Source organism: Nomascus leucogenys, chromosome 2 (assembly GCF_006542625.1).
Source record: "Nomascus leucogenys isolate Asia chromosome 2, Asia_NLE_v1, whole genome shotgun sequence".
In the NCBI taxonomy this organism is placed as follows: Eukaryota; Metazoa; Chordata; class Mammalia; order Primates; family Hylobatidae; genus Nomascus; species Nomascus leucogenys.
This window is the reverse complement of record NC_044382.1, coordinates 9,076,591-9,097,956: the sequence shown is the minus strand read 5'-3', so window position 1 is coordinate 9,097,956 and position 21,366 is coordinate 9,076,591. Positions and strand designations below refer to the sequence as shown.

The following is a 21,366-nucleotide window of genomic DNA, read 5'->3' as shown; positions in this document are numbered from 1 at the left end:
GCGCGCCACTCGCACATGCGCAGTAGCTATAGGAGGGGGCGGGCGCTCCATTGGGCGTTTCTCTTAGTTTTTCCTTTACGCGCGGCTTGCGCGGACGTCTCGTGAGACGTGGGACTTCTCGCGGGAACTGCATTCAAAAAGCCCAGGCGCTTACTCGGGAGCTAGCTGAGTGAATGGGCCGGCGACTGGGGAGTTAGCGTCCTGAATGTGGACTCCCTGAGCTCCCGTTAGGAGCCGCTGGCTGCGGCAGCAGGGGACCAGCGTGAGAGGTAGGGGCAAGGGGCCTGGTGGGAGGTGGGTGTGGACAGCGGCAGTGGGGAGAGTCGAACAGGCCCTAAAGAAAGCTAAGGGCCGGGGTCTCGGCCGAGGCCTTTAGCTGAAACATCTCCTTCCCCGGAACCTTGGGGTCTTATACACTGGGTTCCGAGCCGGTCTAATCTTCCGTTGGACCGCCTCGCCGCCCTCAGAGATTCTGGACAAATATGGAAGGCCGGGTCGGTTGCCGGGTCCTCAAAACGATAACCGCCACTGGATCTGCGCTGTGCGGGTACGGTAGCCTCTAGCCCGAACTGAGAAATGGTGCAGATGGGAGATACACACTGGGTTTCAGAGATAGCACACAAAGAGTAATACCTCATTAATAATTTTTATAAAGATTACATGTTGAAATGATAATGTTTTGAGTATATTTGGTTAAATATGTAAATTAATTTTTCATCTGTGTTTACTTTTTAAAACATGATGGCTCCTAGAACATTTAAAATCACGTACATGGCTCGCGTTATATTTCTGCTGGACAGCACTGCCTCAGCCGTGTCAGATTCTACCCTAATTGCTTTTCATTCGTTATCTCATTTAATCCTTTCAATAACCGATTAGGTGAGTGTTATTGTGCTTGTCTTTATAGATGATTAAACAAGAAATTAAATAACGTGTCCAAGTTCATGCAGCCAGTGAGTAGTGGAGGCGGGGTAAGAACTCAGGCAGTTTGATTCCCAGAGTTTCCTATCTCCCAAATGCTTTGTGTGTGCTATATTTTTGAGAAGCAGGACAGAAAAATGGTTGCAGCACCAGGGTTTGTAGGTAGATTCTAGTTCCCATCACACTTCGCCTCTAAACTTGAGGGTAACCCTAAGCAAGTTACCTAAACTTTCTATGCCTCAGCTTACGTGTGTGAAATGAGGGAAATACCTTCAACCTCTTGAAGTTGTTGAGAAGATTGAATAAGAATGTATATAAAGCACCAAGCACAATGTCTGTCACACATTAGTAGTTTTTAATCAACCACGGCTATCTCTCTTTGTAGATTGATAGGTTAACTCTTTCTCATCCATTACACCTCTGCTGAAAAGTTACCTCCTCAGGAAAATTTTTTTGTCCATGTTCCCTTCTACGCGCTGCCCCCCAGATTAGGACAGCTCCCCCTTGTTACAGGCTCAGGTAGCATACATCTCTCTCTTGCACTTATCATACTTGTAACTTGATAGTTCAATTACTTGATTTAATGTCTTTTCCTAATAGACTGTAGGATTCAAGAAGACAGGAATATTGTTTTAGGTTACCATTGTGTTGTCAACACTAGGACAATGTCTGACACAATAAGAATTCCAGCAAATCTTTTGAATAAACTAGAGCAAGTTTTTTTTGGCTTCTCTGGATATGCCTGGCTGGAATGTCTTGAGGTTAACCCTATTTTTGTTTTGGTAGTTGAGATGACAGTATTTACTTAACTCAGGCTCATCAAGATAATTAGATGAGATAATATATTTGAAGCACTTAGCATGGCAAATGGTAAATCCTCAACGAATGTAAGTTATTGTAAACAGTACAACATTTAGTTAGCTGGCCCTATCATGTACAGGCTTTGAAAAGGTCTTGCATTTTAGAGCAGTGACTGCCAAGCTGGGATTACCTAGAACACCTTTTTTTCTCTCTTAAAACTCTGTATCTCTTCCCTTGTCTTCATTCTCAGTTAAAGAGCTTGCTTCCTAATTCATTAATAAGTTGAAGCAGTTAAAAGGTTACTTACACAGACTTCCACCACTGTACCTGCTTATCAGCATCTGAACTCATGTACTTTGCTTTAAATGAAATATCCATGCTTCTATTAAAACCAGTCTCTCTACATTAAACCTCATCCTGTTTATTCAGGGACATCACTAGCAATTCTCCAGTGTCTTCTAGATCATCAGTGTTTCTTCTCTCCTGGATTTATCCCATGGCCTACAAACACTGTTTTTTTTTCCATCTTAAAAATAAACAAAAAAACTTGTCCCTGCTTCCTCTCCAACTGCTGCTCCGTTTATCCATTATCTTTTGCAGCAAACCTGTGCTTGCTGTCTTTATTTATCTCCTACCATTCTCTCTCGAAGGCATTCTAGTTAGGCTTTCACCCCCACTTGTATATCAAAACTGTTCTTGTCACCAGAGACCTCCAGGAATTCAAGTTCAATGGCCAGTTCTCTGCCCTCACGTTAATTGCCTTAGCAGCAGCATCTGGCATGATTGATTACTCTCACCTCCTTAATACACTGTTTATTGCCTTCTAGGACAACACATACTCCTGGTTTTCCTTCTACCTCACTGGTCACTCCTGATTCTCCACTGTCTTCTTCCCTACCTCATAACAGGGTGCAGTCCTTGGTCCATTTCTCTTTAAATATTTTTATCCTCTATAGACTGATAATTCTCAAATATACATATCCAGCCAAGATTCCTCTTCTCATATATCCAGTTGCCTACTTGTCATAGTTGATGTTCAAAACTCAAATTCCTGATTTTATTTCCAAAACATTAGTTACATCAGTGCTTCAGCTGATGGCAATTCCATTTCACTAGGTGCTCAGGCCAGAAGGCTTGGAGGCATTTTTTACTTTTCCCTTTTTCACACATCACAAATTGTATCTTTCAGAAAATCATATTGACCTTACCTTCAAAACTTTCACAATCTGGCCATTTCTCACAGCCTCCTATGCTGCCACCCTAGTCTGAGCCATTTCACATGGTCTCTGCTTCCAGCCTTGTTCCCCTTCTAAACTAGTCAACATAGCAGCCCAAATGATTCTTTTAAATTATATCAGATCCTCTACTCCAGACTTTGGAATGACTTTCCATGTCACCCAGAGTAGGAGCCAAAGTCCTTATAATGGCCTGATTTGCCCACTCTCTACTATCTCTTAGCCAAATTTCACTCCCTGGGCTTCTTCCTGCCTTAAGGATTCCCCTCTTGCTGGAACATTCTTCTTCTAAATAGCTGCATGGCTGATTCTCTCATCTTCTGCCTCCTGGTTACATCACCTATCTCTTCTTCCCAGATTATTATTCTGTTCTATTTTTTCTCATCTCCCCTTTCTAATTTATTGATATTCTATTACTGTTTATCTTCTCCTCCTGGAATGTAAGTTTCATGAAGGAGGAGGTTTTTTTCGTCCATTTTGTTCCCTAATGAATCTGAATTGCCCAGAATGGAACCTAGTATATAAGGCATTCAAGAAATACTTGTTCAGTGAATGACCACATTGACTTGAGACATGGGGGAACATCTTGTAATGGCCTGGTGCCCTTTGAAGGCAAAGGTGAATTTGAGTCTCGCTTAGGAGGCTGGGACCAAATAGTAAAGGATAATTAGTAAGGTTGATTAAAGTGGAATGTTTCTATATATAATGTTTAAGTCTTTGTTTATAAATCTAGAGTGAAAGCAACATCCTTTAATTCTTATGGATATGGTTTCTATTCTTGCATACTTTTATGAATAACTAGAAAAATACTAGTGAATCTCTTTCCAGGAGAGCAGATTTAATATATTCAGGAAGTTAACACTGTTGTGAAAAATTACAGACATGATATTCCTTACTTTACCTTATGAGCCTTATTCACAGCTGCCTTTTTATATTTTATGTATTTATAGTACCCAGACCTTCCTTTTCTGGTGGTATTATTGTTATTATCATTATTATTTCTCAAGACAGTGTCTTGCTCTGTCACTGCCATGTTCATAACTCACTGAAGCCTCTAACTCCATCAGTTTTCCCTCATTAGCCTCCCAAGTAGCTAGGATTACAGGGGCTTGCCACCATCCCCACCTTATTTCTATTGATTGATTGATTGAGATGGAGTCTTGCTATGTTGCTCAGGCTGGTCTCGAATTCCTGGCCTCAAGTAATCCTCCCCAGTTGCTGGGATTACAAGCATGAGCCACCATACCTGCTACTGTGAGGTTTCTTGATTACTTTTTTTGTTATTCCCTTAATTTTGATTATATGGTTAGTGGTCCAATTATGAGACCAACCTTACCTTAACATATTGGAAGCTTAGCATACAACAACTGAACAGTTTTCTGATGGTGAACTGTTTAGAAGCAAAATTAAATGTATTCTATTCCGCTCTTTAATTTTTAATCCCAAATCAGTAACAGAATTGTCAGAACAGTTCTTGCTCTTGGAACAAGAATGCAAATTTGACTACTTATTAGTCAGGAAGAAAATTTTAATGTTTTTATATGGCAGTAGTATTGAGTAGATATATTTCTTCTATTATTGATATTATTGTATGGAGTTTTTTGTATAAGCTTAAGTAGTTTTATTTCCTCTATTTACAGTTGGCTAAAGAAAAGAACATGGAGGCAGATATAATCGCAGATCTTCGATGCAGGCTCAAAGAGGCTGAAGAAGAGCGACTAAAAGCTGCACAGTATGGTTTACAACTAGTAGAGAGTCAAAATGAATTACAGAATCAGTTGGATAAATGTCGTAATGAAATGATGACCATGACTGAGGTAGGACTCTGGACTCCTCTGTCTGCAAGAGTGTGCTTAGCTATTGAAGATTTGTCCTGTTTAGCAGTTAGTAGTAGTACTAGTTTATTCTTTTCTGAAGATTTTAGATCTAGTTCCCTCCCTGACCCGTCCCTGTTAAAGAAGAGTGAACTAAATGAATTCCTGTTATTCTTTCCAACCTAGTGTATTCAGAGTTTGAAAGATCAAGTTATCATTACTCTCTTTGCCACATTTACTACCAGATTTTGCTTTGTCTGCACACTTCCTAGATGACCTCGCTTGTTTTAGACCTCTAAACATCTAAGTGCCCCATGACACTACACCAAGCCCTTAGTTCCCCCTCTGAAATCTAGGTTTGTGTTCAACTGCCCACTGATAGACTTCTCAAACTTAACACAGACAGAAGAGTGGATTCCCTGTCCATTAACCAAATATTCTTTTACGATTTTCTTTAGCTTATTTAGTAAATGTAATAGCATTCAGTTTCTTGAACACCAAAAATCTTTATATACCAAAGATTTTTGGTATCTTTTTGGTTTCTTTATATACCAAAAATCTAGAACTTTTAGTCAATATCTTCCCTTTATTTCTCACATTTCACTCATTAATAAGTTCTAAGAACTGGACTACAAAGCATGTATCTTTGCTACTGGCACTGTAGTCCAGATCACCGTCATTGCTCTTAGACAAGTACTGTAGCCTTCTGGCCGGGTTGCCTGCTTCCATTGTTGCCGTTCATGCCATTCATTCTTCACTCAGCGTCTAAGTGGCCATGGAAGAATATACCAAAGGTAATGCCACAGCCCTGCTAAAAACCATTCAACAGCTTCTGATTGTATTTACAACAAAATCTGAGCTCCATCCTTGGGTTTGTAGATCCCTATGTGACCTGACTCCTGCCAAGCTTCTGACCTCACCTCAAACTGCTTTGCCTTATTCTTGACTATGCTAGTCCTCCCTTATGGGCTTTACACCAGCTATTGCCTTTTTTTGAGTTGTTTACTCCTCACTGCTCTTGGATTGAGTCCTCAGACTTCAGCTTTCAGTTAAGTGTCACCTCAGCAGAGAGGCCAGCCCTTACTATGTAATGTAAAGTTGCCTTGATTCACTTACTATGTAATGTAAAGTTGCCGTGATTCACTTTTTTTTTTTTTTTTTTTTTTTTTTTTTGAAACAGGGTCTCGCTCTGTCGCCCAGGCTGGAATACAGTGGTGCAATCTTGGCTCACTGTATCCTCCACCTCCTGGGTTCAAGAGATTCTTCTGCCTCAGCCTTCTGAGTAGCTGGGATTACAGATGTGTGCCACCACATCTGGCTAATTTTTGTGTTTTTAGTAGAGGTGGGGTTTCACCATGTTGGCCAGGCTGGTCTTGAACTCTTGGCTTCAAGTAATCTGCCTGTCTCGGCCTGCCAAGGTGCTGGGATTACAGGCATGAGCCACTGTGCCCGGCCCTGATTCACTCTTAGTTATCTGCATTGCTGATTATCTCTAGATTATAAACTCCCTGAGAGAGGGAATTTTGTATGCCTTGTTCACTATCCTGAATGCCTGCCACACAATTATTTCTTAAAAGAATGAATGAATAAATCTGGGTAATTTAGCAAATGCTCAGTAACATATTTAAACTTGAATCTCAACATTGTAAATATGGCAGGTAAAAAATATCTGTAGCAGATAAAAATAACTAGTGATGGCAACCTTTGTGTTTCTACATAGTACTGTTGTAAACCAAGAACTGAGTGCAAAGTCATAAAGGCAAAGTAAAGATTACAAATATCACTAATAGAAAATAAAACTATTATACTTAATCATTTTGAATCATAACTTGTCAAATTTCAGTGTTTAACAGTTAATACTCTTTGCCTTCCTTTAAAATAAAATGGTTTTTGAGGGGAATATTTTAACATTTTTTAAAGCCTCTTGAAGGAGTTCATACTCATAACCTTTTTAATGTCTAAATTTCCCTGTGAGTAAGCAAAAGCCCTTTTAATTACTCCTTTTGTCTCAGCACTGCATTCATTCTGATAGACATTTTGTGAACATTTCTCAGATGACTACATTCTGAAAGTAAAGGCTAATTCAGTATTTCTTTTTTTTCAACTATTATTACTACTACATTGTGTTCAGAGCTACAAGTAGAGCATCTCATTATCAAACTAATAATTCTCATGAGGAAAGCTTAAGTGCTGTTAAATCTTTTTTTGTTGTTAGCAGAGATTACTTGACTTGACATGTTGACATACCATGGAGCACATTTTACTTCATTGACAAGGCACAGAAGCAGTAAGGTATCCCTTGCATGGGTTTAACATAGTCTCGAAATACACCTCTGGGGTTTATTAAGACTGATTAACTACAAAGTTATTCCAGGTTTAACATGTCTTCGTTATTTGGAAAGCAGCAAATGCTTGAAATAAAAATGAAACAATTGAAGTTGAAAACTGATTATATGTAACGGCTTTAGGCTATTTTTATGTAATAGAATTGTAATTGAATCTGTTTTCAGAGTTATGAACAAGAAAAATATACCCTTCAAAGAGAAGTTGAACTCAAGAGTCGAATGTTAGAAAGTTTGAGCTGCGAATGTGAAGCTATTAAACAACAACAAAAAATGCACCTGGAGAAATTGGAAGAACAACTAAGCAGAAGCCATGGACAGGAAGTGAATGAACTAAAAACTAAGGTTGGGATATCTGTGTATTTCAGCGCAAAATATTCCATATTTATGCAGCCATCTGTAAACTTTAGATGATAAAGATTTTCTTAAGTGTCAGCTTTGCAAAATAGCCAAGATCTAAGTCTTCTTTATCTTAATATTGGAGGTGGGAACACTGAGATACAAGAGTTTGTCTAAGGGACTTGTATAAATTATATCCTACTAATTAAATACAATTATTTAATTTTGGTTGCTGGATATTTGTGAGGGTTTAGTTTAGTGACTAGCATGGCCTCCTTGCTGATAGTGAGTACAGCAGTCCCCTTGCAGAAAGCCTGGTCTCCTAGCCTTCCCTGCAGTCAGTGGTATGCTTTGTAATTCTGTAAAACAGGCCAGTAGTTTCTTACTAGTTAATGTGCATTACAAATGACACTTCATAGTTGTTTACTGAAGATAAACTAATATATGTGATCCAGTTCTTAAAATAATTCTGTGGGAAGGTACCATTATTATCTCCATATACTAGATGAGAGAGCCAGTGTTTAGACAGACTGAGTAAATTGGACACAATTCAAGAACTAGAAATTCTCCATCTAGATTTGAACCGAGGCTGTCTGACTCCAAAGGCCGTGTCACTGAATCACTACATAGTCTAACAACATGTTACACTGGCTCCATTTCAAACATAAATGCAAGATAAATGATTGGTCAGTGGTTTTCCCTTTTCCCAGGTACCCAGTGCTTTCAGGTTGCTTCTAAGGAATCCAGAACTTTTTATCATGTATCTGCTTTGTGTATAGTCTGTACTCTGACTTTTCCAGACACCTGTCTACCAAAACTTGCCTGACTTTTGTCCTCCTCTCTCAGAAATCTGTTGTCCAATTTTCAGCTTCTTGTATAGCAGCGTCTAAGATTTTTCTTTTTCTGTATACCACCTATACTATTACTTAATTTCTCATTGACTCTTTAAATGTTTACTGATTTTAAGAAACATCAATGAAATTACTTTTTTTTTTCTTTTTTTTTTGAGACAGAGTCTCACGCTGTCGCCCAGGCTGGAGTGCAGTGGCATGATCTCGGCTCACCTGCAACCTCCGCCTCCCAGGTTCAAACGATTCTCCTGCCTCAGGCTCCTAAGTAGCTGGGATTACAGGTGTACGCCACCACGCCCAGCTAATTTTTGTATTTTAATAGAGACGGGGTTTCACCATGTTAGTCAGGCTGGCCTCTAACTCCTGACCTCGTGATCCACCCGCTTCGGCCTCACAAAGTGCTGGGGTTACAGGCCTGAGCTACCGTGCCTGGCCAAAATTACATATTTAAGCTTGCTTATTTTTTCCTAGTATACACTAAAACAAACATAGCTATCTGAATATACCTTTGTGTAATATATAATCATCTTGCATACCATTCTGACAGGTAATATCATCCAGCTTGTCTGAAACTAGTCGGATTTGAGGCCCTAATGACTGATAATGATGTGCTTTTTTCCCCTGCTGGTTGTTATTTTTATTTTTGCAAAAGTTTTCATCACCTAAACAAAAAAGAGTAATATAGGGAGGATTCAGGGACTGAGGTAAGGCTAATTATAGAGATGGCCTTTTTTTTTTTTTTTTTTTTTTTTTTTTGGTGGAGCAAAGAGTAAATTAGTGAAATATTTTGTTTTACTGATTTTCTCAAATCACTTATGCCAAAATTTGGAGTTTTTTTCAATACCTTTTCTTCTCTTATTTCTCACATTTAATTCATCAAGTTCTAAGAACTTGAGCTACAAAACATCTATGACGCTACTGCCACTCCAGTCCAGACGTTCATCATCTCTTCCCTGGACTACTGCTGTAGCCTTCTGGCCAGGTTGCTTGCTTCCATTGTTTCTCTTCATGCCACTCATTCTTCACACAGTAGCCAAGTGGTCAGCATCATAGTGCCTCCAGATTGCTTCTGAGGCATCAGACCCACCCTGATTACTCATGGATTATTTCTATGTTTATTAAACAAGGTGTGTCACTATCTGTTAAAAGATGCCTAGCCTTGGGCAAATAGGAAACTCCAATAGTATCATCATTCAGTAAGTTTCGTTCAATCAGTGATGTTTTTTTAGAAGGAAAAAAGTTTCAATTTACGACTTTTTTTTTTTTTTTTGACTTTAGATAGAAAAACTGAAAGTGGAATTGGATGAAGCCAGGCTTAGTGAAAAGCAACTGAAGCACCAAGTAGATCATCAGAAGGAACTCCTCTCTTGTAAATCAGAGGAACTGCGCGTAATGTCTGAACGTGTGCAGGAAAGCATGTCTTCAGAGATGCTGGCTCTTCAAATTGAGCTGACAGAAATGGAGAGTATGAAGGTAATTTTTATGGCATGTGTTTCTCAGGGTTTTCTCTCTTTTTTTCTGGCATATTTTTACATGTTTTGGTAATAATTCTTAAGAGCTAGTTTGAAGGCTGAAACATTTTTTGACCGAACTTGCATCTAACTAATTAAAAAATGGGTTTTTTTTAGGTGGGTGACTTCATTCATAATACAGCTTTAGCTTATATGATTATATAAGGCAGCCTTTCTTTTAGATTAATGAAACCTCTGGAAGAATTTAGAAGCATATACTCTGATCCCAGATTTTATCATAAGAGCCCAGTGTAAAACGTTGGCTCAGTGGAAGTTGAAATGCATGTGAACTTGGTTTTTTCATTGAAAGCTAGGGTTAATTAAAAATTAAAGCCTGAAATTCATAGAGGAAAAAGGGCAGTCTCTAAATCCATTTGTTTCCTTGTTGAAAAATTTAACAGTAATAGTAATTTCTATTATTTTAGTATGTACCTGACAGCTTTTGACTGGTTCTTTAGTTTTAATTTTGGATGTGAACCACAACTGAGATAAACTGAGCAGCTGCCAAATGAAAGATTATTCAAGACAATTTCCTCCTTTTCAATTCCTGTTAAATAGACCACCCTCAAAGAAGAAGTGAATGAACTACAATACAGACAAGAACAGCTAGAACTTCTTATTACTAACCTAATGCGCCAGGTAGACCGGCTTAAAGAGGAAAAAGAGGAGCGAGAAAAAGAAGCAGTTTCTTACTATAATGCCCTAGAGGTACTGTGATTACAGTAACATCATATTTTCCAATTTATCATAAATTATTTTCTTGCTAATCTAATCTCTGTTGCCTAAATTGTTTTCTTTTGAATTTAGAAAGCTCGTGTAGCAAATCAAGATCTTCAGGTACAGTTGGACCAGGCACTCCAGCAAGCCTTGGATCCCAATAGTAAAGGCAACTCTTTGTTTGCAGAGGTACTTATAAGTATCCTAACTACTAAATTGGTATTTTCATTTACTACCAGAACAATTAAGCATGTTAATATTTTGTAGGTGGAAGATCGAAGGGCAGCAATGGAACGTCAGCTTATCAGTATGAAAGTCAAATATCAGTCACTAAAGAAGCAAAATGTATTTAACAGAGAACAGATGCAGAGAATGAAGGTATAGAACTATCACTACCAAAGGTTTATTAAACAAATTTTGTGTCACGATTACATGTACAAATACATCAAAGAAACTAGCTTTTCCTGCAAGGAGTGTACTTATATGGTTATTTCTAGAACTGCATGATTTCAAAAAATCAGTTTTGAAATTAATCAAAAGATTCATTTATACTTTAAAAATCTTGGAATGAATTTTTAGTAATAGTATATTTAGCAATGATTTTTGTTTGTTTGTTTTAATGGTTACTCACTAGCTTTGACTTAAATCTTTCTTTGTGGAGTAGAAGAAAGAAAAGTATTTATTTCTTATTCTTGGCCTGATGTCTTTCCAAACATAGCCCTAGGGTTACTACTTCAGCTGAAACTCGCTGCCTCACCTTTCCTCTGCTCTTTCACCAAGGCTTATTATGGAGTGAAATTTGGATTATTCAGGGTTCCCTTTCCTTAGCCCCTCAAGTCAAGCATATAGACCCTTTTAATTTTACGGGTTTTGTTGGTTGTCATTCTAGCCAAATAAGAGGTAGCAGAAAAACATGTGGAAATTAGAAAGATTTCAGTATTGTAACGGTCCTTAGAATCCTGATCCTTCATCCATTGTGCCTCACTCTACTGAGGTGGTAATTGGAATCTGGAAAGGCTTCCTTCCTTTTATTCAGAATGATGGGCTTTGCCAAAGAAATGGGAAAGGTTAATGATTAAACTTGGGAGTTAGGTGGATTTGGGTTTGAATCATAGTTTTGTCACTTGCTAGCTCTGTGATCTTGGACAAGTATTTTAACTTTCAAAGTGTCAGTACCTCATCTATTAAGTGGAGATGATAGAACCCCCTCTTAGAATTGTCCTACAGTTAAATGAAAGTGTAGTAAAATACTTACCTGCTACTTGCAAATGAGTGTTTAATGAGCAACAGCTGTGAATTTTATTTCTAAGGATGTCCAGACTGTGCTGCCTCATTTCCTGAGACTCTCCCCTGTCTGGGAAGTATTCCTTTATAAATTTTCTCACATTTACTTTAGTTTTCTTACAGTATTTGTTGGGGTTACTTTTAATCTACCAATGTTGCATGATGTCCCAAACTATCTTCAGAGACTAGAAGCATTCTGAATCTTAGGCTAAGTGGACCTAGCCTCCAATTTGGAACAGGAACAAAAAGGATATCCTTTAAAATGTTAAAAGTCATCTGTAACCTCCTATCATTGCTTGTTTTACTCAAAACTATATTTAAACTAATAGGCACTCTTTTCAACTCCAGAAATTTCCAAAGGCAGAAAGAAATGCTAGATTTAGAGTCTACTTAATTTCCCCCTGGTAGCTTTGCAACTCCAGATTTGGGGTGGGGGAGGTATAATTAGGTAAGTTGAGTGCTGCTCTAAAAAAATTAAAACATGGTATGTTGAAGATTACCCCAGTATACCAAGATAGCCTTTTATCTTTGCTTTTCATGTCATTTGTGAATCTAACATTTGTGGCTGTCAGTAGCTTAGTTTTCCTCACTTAATTAAAGTTAATTAAAATTTTTGAGAAACCCATCAGAACCTTAATAAGAGCGAGTGCTTATGATAAGCAGTCTGCAGCGTTTGGCCAGGCTTACTTACCAGTTCAGTGGTGTGCTTTCAGACCACAGCCATGCAAGTCAGTTTTATGTTTCACAAAAGTACAAATAATTACATTACAGACTTCAGTTATCATTCATAAGTAGTCAAAATAAGTATTGAAATGTTATGTCTACAAAAAAATTTATTATTAGATTAGAAATAGCTAATTAGTTTAGTTTCCAAAATGAGTTCAAAGTAATATAGTACAAGCTATGAATTGTATCAAAAAAGTAGTTATCAGAATCTTTCTCTCACTTAATTTTATTAGAGGCGGTAATTTTATTTTTCTAGTTACAAATCGCCACGTTGCTACAGATGAAAGGGTCTCAAACTGAATTTGAGCAGCAGGAACGGTTGCTTGCCATGTTGGAGCAGAAGAATGGTGAAATAAAACATCTTTTAGGTGAAATTAGAAATCTGGAGAAATTTAAGGTATGTATAACACTTAAAAAAACACACATCCAAATTTTGATTTGAATACCTTAAAATTTGGTTTGTATTTTAAGTTTAAATTATTAATAAATATCTTGTGGGAGATACTTTGAGACTAAGTAAATGCCTGTTTCTCCTTATACTTAAACATCCATTGGTGATTCTTGCCTGAAACATAATTCTGTGATGATTGCTAAATGGGTAATTCCATCACTTCTTCTATATTTATTAGTTGGAATTTTAATAAAGGGACAGAAAATAAAAATCTTTTTCCTCACTTACTCATTCATTTATTTATATCAGTATAGCCTCATGGATTCTTATTTTATCCTATGAGTTATAATCCATTGCTTGCTTTATTTACTCTGATACTCAAATTGTCCCAGATTTGGTAGTCGAAGTGCTCTTGCTTGAATACTTCCTTACTCTATGGCACAACAGGGTTTTCCTAGCTCACCTGTCCCACCTCTGGGATTAGCATTTCTTCAAGGAACATTGGTTTGTTTTAGTGGAGAATGGTATTTGTGTAAGCATTTGTGTGTGTGTGTGTGTGTGTGTAAGAATTCACCCATGTTTCCTACTAGTACGTGTGTGGTTTCATTTTTTACATTTGGAGATCTGATCCCCATTGAAGTTCATTCTTGTATATAATTTGAGGTATAAATCTAATTTTATCTTCTAAACAGGTAGGCAGTTGTCCCAGAGTCATTTGTTAAAAATTCAATCTTGATCACAGTGATTTGAGTTGAAACCTTTATCATACATCAAGTTTCCCTATATACTTGAGTCTGTTTCTAAATTTTCTGTCTACCCCATTGGTCTGCTTCTCTGTGTGTCAGTACCACACTGTTTTATTAATTATAAAGGCTTTTAAGTATGTTTATCTGGTAGGACTGTTTCCTCACTATACTTTTTATTTTTTTCAGTATTTTCCTGTCTATTTTTGAATGTTAGCTTTCATTTACAAACATCTTGTCTAGCACCAAAAAAAGCTTGTTAGCTTTCTATTAAAATTGCATGCAATTAAGATTTTATAAATTAACTTAGGGAACATTGATATCTTCATTAACCTCCTAATGAACTAAAGTTTTAAATGACAAATTTTTGTAAATGTTAATAACCTCTTAGGCATTCTAAATTGTAGCCATTAGTATGTCATAAAATCTTAAGTTTACATAACTTTATTTCTGTGTCTGACAAAAACTGTTGAAAGAACTAAAGATTTGGTTAAATTGGCAGCCTTATGTGTTCCATCAGTGGGCTCAGAACTATACTTTGAAAATTATGGCCTTAAATCAGGGGAATTTTATTTATAACCTGAAATTGTTTCAAGTTTTTAAGCAGATTTACCTTTTTTATCCCACTAGAGAAATGTATAGTTTCCATCAGTCTCAGAAGAGCTTGCACTACATTCTTGCCTGGGGTGGGGGGGAAGAACCTCAGAAGAGGGGTACACCAAATATAAATGTAAGGCTCTCATCTTTCTTTCATATTTTTCCAGTTTATGGTTTTGTTACAAAGGCCAGAATTCAATCCAGCAGGCATTTGTTTTTCTATTTTAAAAGCCAGGATAGGGAAGGCAGAGCATGTAGGTAAGGCTAGAAGCCTAGGCCTTGGAGTTAGATTTGGGTTCAGATTCTCTCTTCTTGGTTTACTTTCCTCTGCATTTGGAGCCTGTTTCCTTATCTGTAAGAGAGGAATGTTAATTATTTTACCGACTTCAGAAGGCAAATAAGTTAAATGCGTAGTTCTTAGCGTAGTACACGCCAAGGGATATAAATTCAGGAAGTGATGGTGCTATTATTAATAAACATACACCAACCTTACTTGTTATTTAAGTAATACAAATTTTTGCTTTTTTAAGAATTTATATGAAAATATGGAATCTAAGCCTTCAGTCGACTCTGGTGCTCTGGAAGATAACACCTATTATACAGATTTACTTCAGATGAAGCTGGACAACTTAAAGTAAGTGTCTGAGTTGGTGGATGGAAAGATGGACATGTCACTTGCTTATTACAGTAGTGTCAGTGACTACAAAGGTTTTTTGAAATTGCCAAAGGAAATTTTCCGAAAAGGTAACAAAATCATCTTTGTGGAGATATTCGTGCGTGAGTACATTTGAAAGACTATTTCCTGCTCTGTCCATTTCCTTTCAAGAATGCACGAGTATTTTTTAGATTTAACACTACTATTGTTAAGGATTATTTAAATTGTTTATTGTTTCTTTGTTACTGAAAACCCCAGAAAAATGTATTTTTAACTAAGAGTTCAAATATGCAATGAAATATTTATACCACTACACTTATTATATGCATTTTAATACTCGTTGGTTCTCCTTTTTCATTATCATAGCAAAGAAATTGAAAGCACTAAAGGTGAATTGTCCATACAGCGAATGAAAGCATTATTTGAGAGCCAACGGGCTCTGGATATTGAGCGAAAACTTTTTGCAAATGAAAGATGCCTCCAGCTTTCAGAAAGTGAAAATATGAAACTGAGAGCTAAACTAGATGAATTGAAACTAAAATATGAACCTGAAGGTATATATGTCTTATATATTTTTGTCTTTTAAATTATGAGTAATCCTGAGAAATTATATCAAATTATTTTCTTACCATAGATTTATGCAAATATATTACAAACTCATTTGTAGTTATATACCTGTAGTTAATAAAGCAAATTTATTGTGTGAAATAGGTAGGTAAATTCAGAGAGAACTGGATACTGGGTGTGCATGAATATAACATGTATCCTTTTTGGACATCTAAATTCATCATACTGTATAGTAGAAACTTGAGATTTGAGACTTTCCCATTTTAAGATTACAGTATTTTATGTCATACCTAATAGTTTAATTATGTTGAAGCAGCTGATGTTTGGAAGCTATATGAGGTAGGACTGTTAATAGAAAATCTAAAGTAATGGAGACTTTAAAAAGGTGGGTCTTTATCTCTGCCTCTGATGGAAGTCTGGAGGAGGCCTTCCAGGACTGGGAAAGCACTCCACGCTGTCAGGATTCAGGCTTCTTGTGTTTGTTGGTCTGCTGCCATCCCGTTGAGCAGAATTTAGTCATGCAGCCTCACCTGCTGACAGGAAAGGCTGAGAAATGCAGTCTTGATTCTCAGGGGCCATGTTCCTAACTAAATATTGGAAATTCTTTTATTAAGGAAGAACAGTGAGCCAGGCGTGGTGGCTTTGCCTGTAATCCCAGCTCTTGGGGAGGCAGAGGGAGGAGGATAGCTGTGCCCAGGAATTTGAGATTTGGTTGGGCAATATAGCAAGACCCCATTCTCCACCAGAAGGCGGGGGAAAGGAAAGAACAGTGAAACATATTAGGGAATATCTAGCAAGTCTAATGACTGAGCTAGAAAGTAACCTAACCATACAGTCTCTGCATCTTATATACTACAGAGAGTGAAGTTTACTGTATATAAATTCAAAAACAAAAGGCCAAGTGTGAAGGAGTCTAAAGAATGTGATGGTTCTACAACACCCCTTCCCTGAAAGAGTGTTACATGTTTTAGGTTAAGGATTCTCAACAAGTTTTTGTCCCTGCACTCTGTACATGCCTCAGTCTCTCTTCATATTGTCTCAGTGAACTGCTATGATTCTTAACAGTAGTGTGGAGGTTGCCAAAAATAGGAAGGTTTTTACACAATTTTAAAAGGATTCTCTTGCTCTTACTCTTTTTTTTTTCTTCCATGATTCTGATAGGCTCCCCTGATTAACAATTATCCATTATGAATTTCAAACATCTATTGAACTGAACACAGCAAATAGACAGGAGGCAGGGTAGTGAATCCTGATAATGTGGGTTTCAAAGGAGCAGTGCCCGAAAAAGGGGAAATCATGGTCTAAAAGCAACAATGTAGAGCAAAAACAGCAACCCCTTGTGCTACCAGGGTTCCTCAGAGTCTACGAACATTTTGATGTTGAAAATGAAACATTGATAATGGGCATAGGGAAAAGACACTAGAGCAGTTAATTCAGTGGCTGTGTGTATGACCTGTTTAGATAGAATGATATTAGGCCATGAGGATAGAAGGCATTGCAGTAGTCTTTGATGAGACATGATAGGATTGGACTAGGGAAGTATCCATCATAAAAGTAGTCTGATTCTGCTTATATTTTGTAGGTAGAGCTAACAGGCATATATTAGCAATATTCAGAAAGTTTGGCCTATTCTTATCATTTAATCCTTTTAACACACAATACCAAGTGAAGTGGGTTCTTTTAATCCCCACTTTACAGATAAAATGAAGCTCAGAGAGGTTAAATAATTCCCCAAAGACATGACTGCCAAATATGAGGATTAGGATTCGAACCTGGACTCTGCCACTGTCTCTTCATCTCCACACTGAGATCTTATGAACCACCTTTTTCAAAACATCAGAAGAGAACACTGAAGCATTCATGCCTAGAGTCAAAATATTGAATTCCCAAGGAAAAATATATAGCCAAATAAACTTTAAAATATATAGTTTATATAGATTCCATGATAAAGAATAAAAGGTAGACACAAACAATACATTTCAGTGAGGAGATGGTTGCATTTTAAAAGAATGGAAAAAGGGTACACATATAACTAATTCTGGCTTCTTGTGTTGATTGTGTCTTTGTTTTCTTAGATTTTTTCTTTTTCCCACTCGTTTTTATTCTCAGAGACAGTTGAAGTGCCTGTACTTAAAAAGAGGCGTGAGGTGCTGCCTGTGGATATAACCACCTCTAAAGTCGCATGTGTCAACGACAGTGCTGTCGGGGGAGAAGTTTATCGATTACCACCTCAGAAAGATGAGACACAGTCCTGTCCTAACAGTTTAGAAGATAACAACTTGCAATTAGAAAAATCAGTTTCTATACACACACCAGTAGTCAGTCTCTCTCCTCACAAAAATTTGCCCGTGGATATGCAGCTAAAGAAGGAAAAGAAATGTGTGAAACTCATAGGAGTTCCCGCTGACGCTGAGGCCTTAAGTGAAAGAAGTGGAAACACCCCTAACTCTCCCAGGTCAGTGTCCTCTTTTCCTCCAGGCAGCCAGCAGACCTCTCCATCTCTCCTCTCTCGCTGCATGAACTGTGCTGTCTGTTTCTTTATCTACTTTCTTACTATTGCATGCAGTATAATTCCTCAGTTTCATCTACCTACCTTCAACTTTTCCAGAACTTTAAGAAAGACTAAACTGATTGCAAAGGGAAAGGACTCCTGAATAAGGCAATCACATTAAAAAGTTACACGTTTCTGTTTCATGAAAGGAAATATCACAGTCTAACACATCTCTGAATGTTTTATCAGTTTGAATAAATGTACTGTTATTTTTCTCCTGGTTCAAGCATGGCCATGAAAGAAAAATTAACTTACTTTCTCAAAGGGCTTTCCAGTAGTCTAAGAAATTTCAGCCTTCTAGAAAACGTAGGTGAATTTTTTTATGTCTTTTGAAGTTGCTTATCCTAGGCCTTCAAAAATGGGCTTTAATACTTATTTTGACATTTTTACCTATCAAAGCTAACTCATCTTCATTGTTTCCAAAACTTGAAAGCCTCTAGTTTCTGCATAATTGAGTTTGTGACTAAAAGAAATAGTGTCAGATATGTGTGCCTGAAGGAATTAATGTCCCAAGGGCTTAGTCCTTTAAAAAAATAAAAATAATCGAGGTCAGAAGGTAAGAGAAAGTGAATGGAAGGGAAAGGTAAGTAGCAGTGGCTGAGGCTCGAGTTCTGGATGTGCGCAGCAGGAGAAGTGAATGAGGAAATTGAAGAAAGTAAAAGAAAGATGAAGGATGTCTGCATGCAGTGGGATTGTTAGAGGCATTTAAAACAAATATCTAGACATTCAAAAAGATGTGCCAATAGCTAGCCTGGATTATCTCCTATGAAATGAGATGTTGAAGGTGCTACTAGGGCTACATTAGTCTTCAAGAGTAGAGACAGATTAATAAGACATTTTACTAATGTGCATTTGAGTAGAGAGAGTAAGACAGCCCAGTGTAAAAGGGCTTCCTTTTATGTTTTATCTGATTTCTCTCCAAGTCTTCAGTGCCACTAAATACTCAACAGTAAAAGCACTTTAACAATGTTAGCTGCTATTATTATAAGGAATAATAATTTATTACTCCCTCCTTGGATTTTTATATAATGTTATAACCTCTGAGTCACATAAAATAAAAGCTTGCCATTCTTAAGGAAAAAGTAACTTCAAATGAGTATCTGCCACATACCCATGGTTTCAAAGAGTTCTGAAATGAATCCAGGAGATTATGCCTGTTTATATGTGATGCATTGTATAAACATCCTTGACCAGTGTATATTTCTGGAGGTGGATTTCCAGAATTGCTAAGTGCCAGCCTTGCTATCTGTATTGTCTTCATTCCTTTTTCTGCCTTTTTTTGCTTGATAAAAAATCACTTAAGGAAATGTATGTGGCTAATTGACTCAAGTAGCACGTTGGAAACTTTTTGTCTTGTTAAACAAAAAATAAAATACCACAAAACATTTGTGTGTGTGTGTGTGTGTGAGTCCATCTGCTAACTTAAGATGTTTCCAACTCTTGTTTTCTGCCTGTTTAACTTAGATACACAATCCTAAGATAATTTTGGAACAATAAATACGGCTTTTATTGGGAACTTCACTATTGCATGCTTTACAAAACTAATTGGTGTTCTTGTTACCAAGAATCTTTACATGCCTTTAAGAATATCTCTCTACTGTTTATCTTTTCTTTATTCTACTAGTTGAAACTCAAATTTTTTAATATGAAGCAAGTAGACATCTATTCATGCAGCCCAAGATTCCATGTTATTTTTGTCTTGCCTTTTGTATGTCATGTTAACATTAAAATATTGCTGTAACGTTTCAGTTTTTGTGTTAGGTGTGCATATCATGATAGGTGCCCTGTCATATTTTAATTCTTTAATTTAGGCCTTGCCATGACTTTTTAAAGATATTCTTTAGACTTAAAAAATAATTGGCCCAGCGTGGTGCCTCACACCTGTAATCTCAGCACTTTGGGAGGCTGAGGCAGGTGGATCACAAGGTCAAGAGATCCAGACCATCCTGACCAATGTGGTGAAACCCTGTCTGTACTAAAAATACAAAAATTAGCTGCGTGTGGGGGTGCACACCTATAGTTCCAGCTACTCGGGTGGCTGAGGCAGGAGAATCGCTTGAACCCGGGAGGCGGAGGTTGCAGTGAGCCGAGATCATGCCACTGCACTCCAGCCTGGTGACAGAGTGAGACTCTGTCTCAAAAAATAATAATAATAATTGAGCCTATTGATATAAAAAGACTCTTTTAGAGAGGCAGTGACTTAATATTCTTACAGTATTAGAGTCAACTATTTTTTTTCCTTGAATACCATGCCTTATTGGAGGTCCATTATACTGGGGGTTTGTTTCTTCAATCCTTCATAACCACATTTGAATTCAGAGTGGATGCTTTAATGCCTGTAGGTTAGCTGCTGAATCAAAGCTTCAAACAGAAGTTAAAGAAGGAAAAGAAACTGCAAGCAAATTGGAAAAAGAAACTTGTAAGAAATCACACCCTATTCTATATGTGTCTTCTAAATCTACTCCAGAGACCCAGTGCCCTCAACAGTAAAGACTTTTCTTTAATAAGAGTACTGTACCACTGCCTCGAAAGTTACTGTGGTGCTTAAGATTGTCTTTATCTGACGTATATCACCTTCTGGGTTATTTATTCATTGTGCCAGGACCTGGCATTTTCATGTGCGTTTGACCAAGTGTTCAGAATTTGCTTGACTCTAACCTGGAGAGCTTCTTAAGTGATGACCCTTCATGGAGCTTCTATGACAGTGAATAAACTATTAACTGAAGGAAAATGTTATAATTAATGTGTCTATTTGCTGCATTGTATATGGATTAAATGATAAAAACAATCTACCCTCAGAGCCATGTATTTGAGAACGCTTAAATCATATTTTCCTATGTACTTTTTTTTATATAGTTTTAAACTATGTTGTAAAAATAGGAAGGTTGTAAACTATGTTGTAAAAATAGGAAATGTGGCTAAAAATATATGCATTATATTGTTTCAGGATTTTGTCAGTGTTTAAAGAACCAATGTTCATCTTTGTATTTATATACATGATTTAAATTTTGTCTAAAATTTTAAATAAAACTGCAGTGATTTATCCTTAAATCTCTTACTCTCTATAGATAACAGGATGTTATCAAAAGGGAATAAAAAGCACTTTGGGAGGCTGAGGCGGGTGGATCGCTTGAGCCCAGGAATTCGAGACTAGCCTGGGCTACATGGCAAAACCCCGTATCTACAAAAAAATGCAAAAAATTAGCTGGACATGATGATGCACACCTGTAGTCCCAGCTACTGCAGAGGCTGAGGTGGTGGGATCATCTGAGCCCAGTAAGGAGGTCGAGGCTGTAGTTGAGCTGTGATCATACTACTGCA

At 37.3% G+C, this 21,366-nt stretch overlaps 1 protein-coding gene across 3 annotated transcripts; it reads left to right on the top strand.

Moving 5' to 3' along the window:
• The first annotated feature begins 13 nt into the window (after nucleotides 1-13).
• Nucleotides 14-21,096, top strand: SPDL1 (spindle apparatus coiled-coil protein 1). 3 transcript variants are annotated; one of them, XM_030825193.1, is made up of 12 exons: nucleotides 14-269; nucleotides 4,598-4,774; nucleotides 7,282-7,458; nucleotides 9,582-9,776; nucleotides 10,373-10,522; nucleotides 10,622-10,720; nucleotides 10,799-10,909; nucleotides 12,798-12,938; nucleotides 14,803-14,906; nucleotides 15,294-15,481; nucleotides 17,604-17,949; nucleotides 20,388-21,096. In XM_030825193.1, the coding sequence occupies exons 2-12, from the start codon at nucleotides 4,616-4,618 to the stop codon at nucleotides 20,533-20,535; spliced, it is 1,818 nt and encodes a 605-aa protein (XP_030681053.1). In that variant the 5' UTR covers nucleotides 14-269; nucleotides 4,598-4,615; the 3' UTR covers nucleotides 20,536-21,096. The 3 variants fall into 3 exon arrangements, with proteins under 3 accessions (XP_030681053.1, XP_030681050.1, XP_030681052.1); XM_030825190.1 differs by lacking the exon at nucleotides 20,388-21,096 and having other exon boundaries at nucleotides 17,604-19,566; XM_030825192.1 differs by lacking the exons at nucleotides 14-269; nucleotides 20,388-21,096 and adding an exon at nucleotides 456-547 and having other exon boundaries at nucleotides 17,604-18,148.
• Nucleotides 21,097-21,366: the final 270 nt, after the last annotated feature.

Bases quoted from the DNA above. Each gene is read 5' to 3' on its own strand.
- SPDL1 (XM_030825190.1), top strand. From the start codon at position 4,616: ATGGAGGCAGATATAATCGCAGATCTTCGATGCAGGCTCAAAGAGGCT. The intron at 7,459-9,581 runs GTTGGGATATCT...TTTTGACTTTAG, and splicing joins TGAATGAACTAAAAACTAAG to ATAGAAAAACTGAAAGTGGA. The intron at 12,939-14,802 runs GTATGTATAACA...TGCTTTTTTAAG, and splicing joins GAAATCTGGAGAAATTTAAG to AATTTATATGAAAATATGGA.